Source organism: Fragaria vesca, linkage group LG2 (assembly GCF_000184155.1).
Source record: "Fragaria vesca subsp. vesca linkage group LG2, FraVesHawaii_1.0, whole genome shotgun sequence".
In the NCBI taxonomy this organism is placed as follows: Eukaryota; Viridiplantae; Streptophyta; class Magnoliopsida; order Rosales; family Rosaceae; genus Fragaria; species Fragaria vesca.
Genome location: NC_020492.1, coordinates 25,127,652 through 25,131,578, shown reverse-complemented (window position 1 = coordinate 25,131,578; position 3,927 = coordinate 25,127,652). Strand labels below are relative to the sequence as shown.

At 38.7% G+C, this 3,927-nt stretch overlaps 1 protein-coding gene across 1 annotated transcript in view; it reads right to left on the bottom strand.

Annotated features, from left to right (window-relative positions):
• LOC101307367 (putative axial regulator YABBY 2-like) overlaps positions 1-3,138 on the bottom strand; it is a 5,570-nt gene extending 2,432 nt beyond the window's left edge. Inside the window, exons 1-3 of the mRNA XM_004291476.1 lie at positions 2,776-3,138; positions 661-885; positions 20-179 (exon numbers count right to left, since the gene is read on the bottom strand). Coding sequence (XP_004291524.1) covers positions 20-179; positions 661-885; positions 2,776-2,850 — 460 coding nt within the window. The 5' untranslated portion in view covers positions 2,851-3,138. The remainder of the gene's footprint in view (positions 1-19; positions 180-660; positions 886-2,775) is intronic.
• Between the last annotated feature and the right edge of the window lie 789 nt (positions 3,139-3,927).

The following is a 3,927-nucleotide window of genomic DNA, read 5'->3' as shown; positions in this document are numbered from 1 at the left end:
GAGAGAGAGAGAGACTGACGGCGAATGGGAGAGATTCTTGGTTGGTCCACAGTAGTAGAGGACTGATCAAATGCAGGAGCAGCAGCAAACTTGTTGCATTTGGAAGAAGTAGACGATGATGATGAAGATCCGTAGTCCTTATTTGATGAGGAGTCCTCAGAGCTCACCTGATGTTGCTTCTGTAACAATGGTGATATAGAATAACTTTGTTAAGTAGCTCATCAGATAGACAGATACTAAACAATCTTCATTCGATTTCACTGACAACTAAATTTCAGCCAAATCAAGCCATCTTTTTGGCCTATTGCCAGTTAAATAAAATAACCGTAGGCAGTACGTACAGCTTCAGTTGAATACAGTTTAATCAATTAACTCAAATATGTTAGTTTTCAGGCTAGCAGGTACTCTACACACAGAGTGACACAGAGACAATAATGATGATGACAGTAATGATGATGATGAGTTCAAATTACCCAGAGTATAGGAATACAAACAGTAGAATCCAGTGTGTTCTTGAACTACCCGATCTCACAATTAATTAAACTAGTCTAACACATCACATTAACATGTTGAATGAGAAGTGGTGGAGTACTTGATCAGTACTGCTAATCAATCTACGTATTACAAATATGAACTAAATTTGGAAATTGCAATTATTACCTGGTGGGTGAAAATATTTGGGTGAGAGTGATAATGCTGAGTATGAGGATGAGGGTGTGGAGAAGCAGCAGCAGCAGCGGCAGTAGCACTAGGAGTAATTGAGTGATATTGGAGCGAAGCTGCTCCGATGTTAACAGACAGCAGATTTGCACAGTGACCACATCTCACCGTCACCACTGTAGTCGTCGCCGCCGTCAATGGGCCGTTGAATGCCGGAACACTCACCTGCACTCAAATGTGAGGTTAATATTAATTGATTAACCAACTTTGTTCATTCAACTTTGCAATTAAGAAGCAAAATGCCGTAATATATGTACGTATATACTACATATACATGTATTTATATGATACACACACATATATGTCGAGAGAGATAGACAAATCGAGGACGGAGCATAGCAGAGAGCTTCAGACCTCACATGGGTAATAACTACTATAAGGACGACTACACACGCTAGTCGACTTTCCCCTAAAATTCAACACACACTCACTCTCTCTCTCTCTCTCGCTCACACATACACAGAGAGAAAGAGAGAGAGAGAGAGTATATAGAGTATATATATAGAAATGGGTCAATTATTGATCGATCTGTTGTTGTTTTCTGGGTTCTGGCTTTCTCAGGCTGACTGACTGGGATCTGACATTAGCAATCGCCAGGAAGGAGGGCAAGGGCTAGCGAGGTAAGGCCGATCGATGATAAAAGAGAGGACGAAAGCGACAAGACCGGAACGGAAACCATTAAAGCCCCCCATCTTCACCACTAACTCTGAGGCTCTGAGCTCGCTATCATCGAATAAAGCCAGTTACTTCATCATCACCAACAAGTAGTGTATTAGCTAGATCGATCACTATAGCTAAATTTACTGTTTCAACTTTGAACATGTCCCAAGTCTTCCGTGTTTCTCGAGAACGAAACCATTAATTCAAATAAGGCTGTAACACAGAAGCATCATAAGAACAGTTCAATGAAGAAAGCAAAAACACAGCTAGCATGATTTTATTTATTTTCTTCGGCAAGAAGATCTGTCTGTCTAGCTAGCTAGCTAGCAACAACTAACTTGTTTAAAGAAGAAAGGGAAAAGGCAGCTTTTGTAGTAGACTCATATTCAGAACCCCAAATACATATGCAATCCATACATCCATGCATAACCATCTCATTTGTTTATTCCGTAAATCAGTTATTTCATTATAAAAGAAAGAAAGAAAGAAAGAAAAAAGAAGAAAAGACAGATCGAGAAGATCGATCCGGAGTGAAAAAGCAATGACATGACAAGATACAAGGATAAAGGAGAATCGTTCGATGAAACCACTGCTATGCCTATAGCTTCGATCAGTAACATGAGATCCATCCAGTCTGTGTGAAATTAGTACCGCAAATTAAGCTTGCCTGAACCCTAATTAAAGGTATGTACTTGCCCTAGTTCCACAGCTGGCCGATCATGGCCGTGAATACCTATCTATCTTTAGCTGGAAGCGATCTTGGGTTACTACTTTACATATCTTATCCACCAAACACCTGTTTAACTGTCTCGATTCCAGTTCTAACTACCACAGTACTACTACTACTGTGTGTCTAGCTTGATTTCTCTTCCTCTCTCTTAATTACGTAGACAAAAACATTCAACTCCCTTGAGGCATTGGAAAGCTTTGCCGCCGGACTAAGCCCAAATCGAAGCAATTCCTCATAAAATATTACACAATACCCTACTTACAACAAGGATTTTTGCCCAATTCCATGTCTAATAATCACCACAGATTCCAACTGTACTTGTCAATTAACTCAAGTAATTGAACTACTTGAAGCAGCAAAATGGGCATTTTATGTAGCAGCCGGTTTTAAGGGTTAAAATTAAAATTCCGGCCAATTTTTTCTTCTATACTAACAGTAGTTGAAGTTAACATTTCTGGCTAGCGAAAACTATCCAGCTGCATAAAGAGTCGTGAAAGAAATCCAGTTCATATTTGATCCCAACCCAAAACAAAAAAAATAGGGAAGAGTCCCCAGAGTCAGGTCAGCTCAATTTGGCTGTCAAAAGACAAAGCTCACAGAAATCATTTCAAGAAAAGAGACAGACAGAGAGGGGGAGAGAGAGAGAGAGAGAATTGAGGGTGTACCGCTAAAATGGTGTTGCAGTGGTTGCAATGAACATAACAAACACGTTCGGAGGATGCCATCAATTCCATTGACATAATATTTCAAAGTGTAATTTGTGAAAGACAGATAATCTATATACGATATATATAGCCGGATCGGGTAGTAGATCGATTTTGAATAGATTTGGGAAATTAGGGTGATAAAAGCAAGTAGAATAATTATGATAAACAAGAAAGCATACAAAGAAATGAACACCAAGACAAAAGAAGAGAAAAAGCTGAATTTATGAGAGAGAGAGAGGATGGGACTAGTCTGGTCGGAGTGAACTAGTGGGGGAGGAATAGCTAGATGTAATAGTAATATGTATAAGTAGTGGTTTCCTTGTAATGAAAGGCGGTTTGGTTTATGAGAAAGGTTGTTTGTGGATTTTAGGAGAGAGAGAGAGAGAGAGAGTGTGTGTGTGGGGTTAGAGGTGTTATGATTGAGAGAATGAGTGGGTCGGAGTGAGTGAGTGACCCATTTCTCTTCTCTTTCTCTTAATCTCTCTTCGGCTTGGGTTTCTGTAGCGGACGAGGGGGGAGCGATACATTGATTGATTGATTGAGATATTTGTAGTGCTGCTTTGGAGAAGAATGTTTTAGGGGAAAGAGAATAGAAATTTCAAATTAATATACCGAGCTACTCGTTATTATTAATTTATTGGTATTGGGATGAGAGACATGACAATGCTTAGAATTTCTGTCATGTATTTGTATCTAGTATGTCTGTCAACTGTCAAACACATAGCCTCAAACCTGGAGAGTACGTGAAAGATGCTTTCCTCCTTCACTCCATTAATATTACTCATTTCTTACAACTACCTTCAACTTTTCTGAGTTATTTTTACAAGAAAAATTTTCGAACACTACTACGTAGTGTTTTTTCCTCTTATCTGGTTCAAACCTAGTGTTGGATATAGCTCAGTCAAAGTGACACTATATATAAAGTCGAATGTACCTATGATTGTTTTGAGTTGTTGTTTTGCTTTTGTTAAGGATGTGTATCAGTACCTTAATGATTATTAAATTAGTTAAAAGATAAGTCTAAAGTGGAAATCCGTACCATAATAATAAATACGGATTTTCTTAACCAAGAAAGTCTGATATGCAATTTCTCTGCTTAGGATGTCTTTA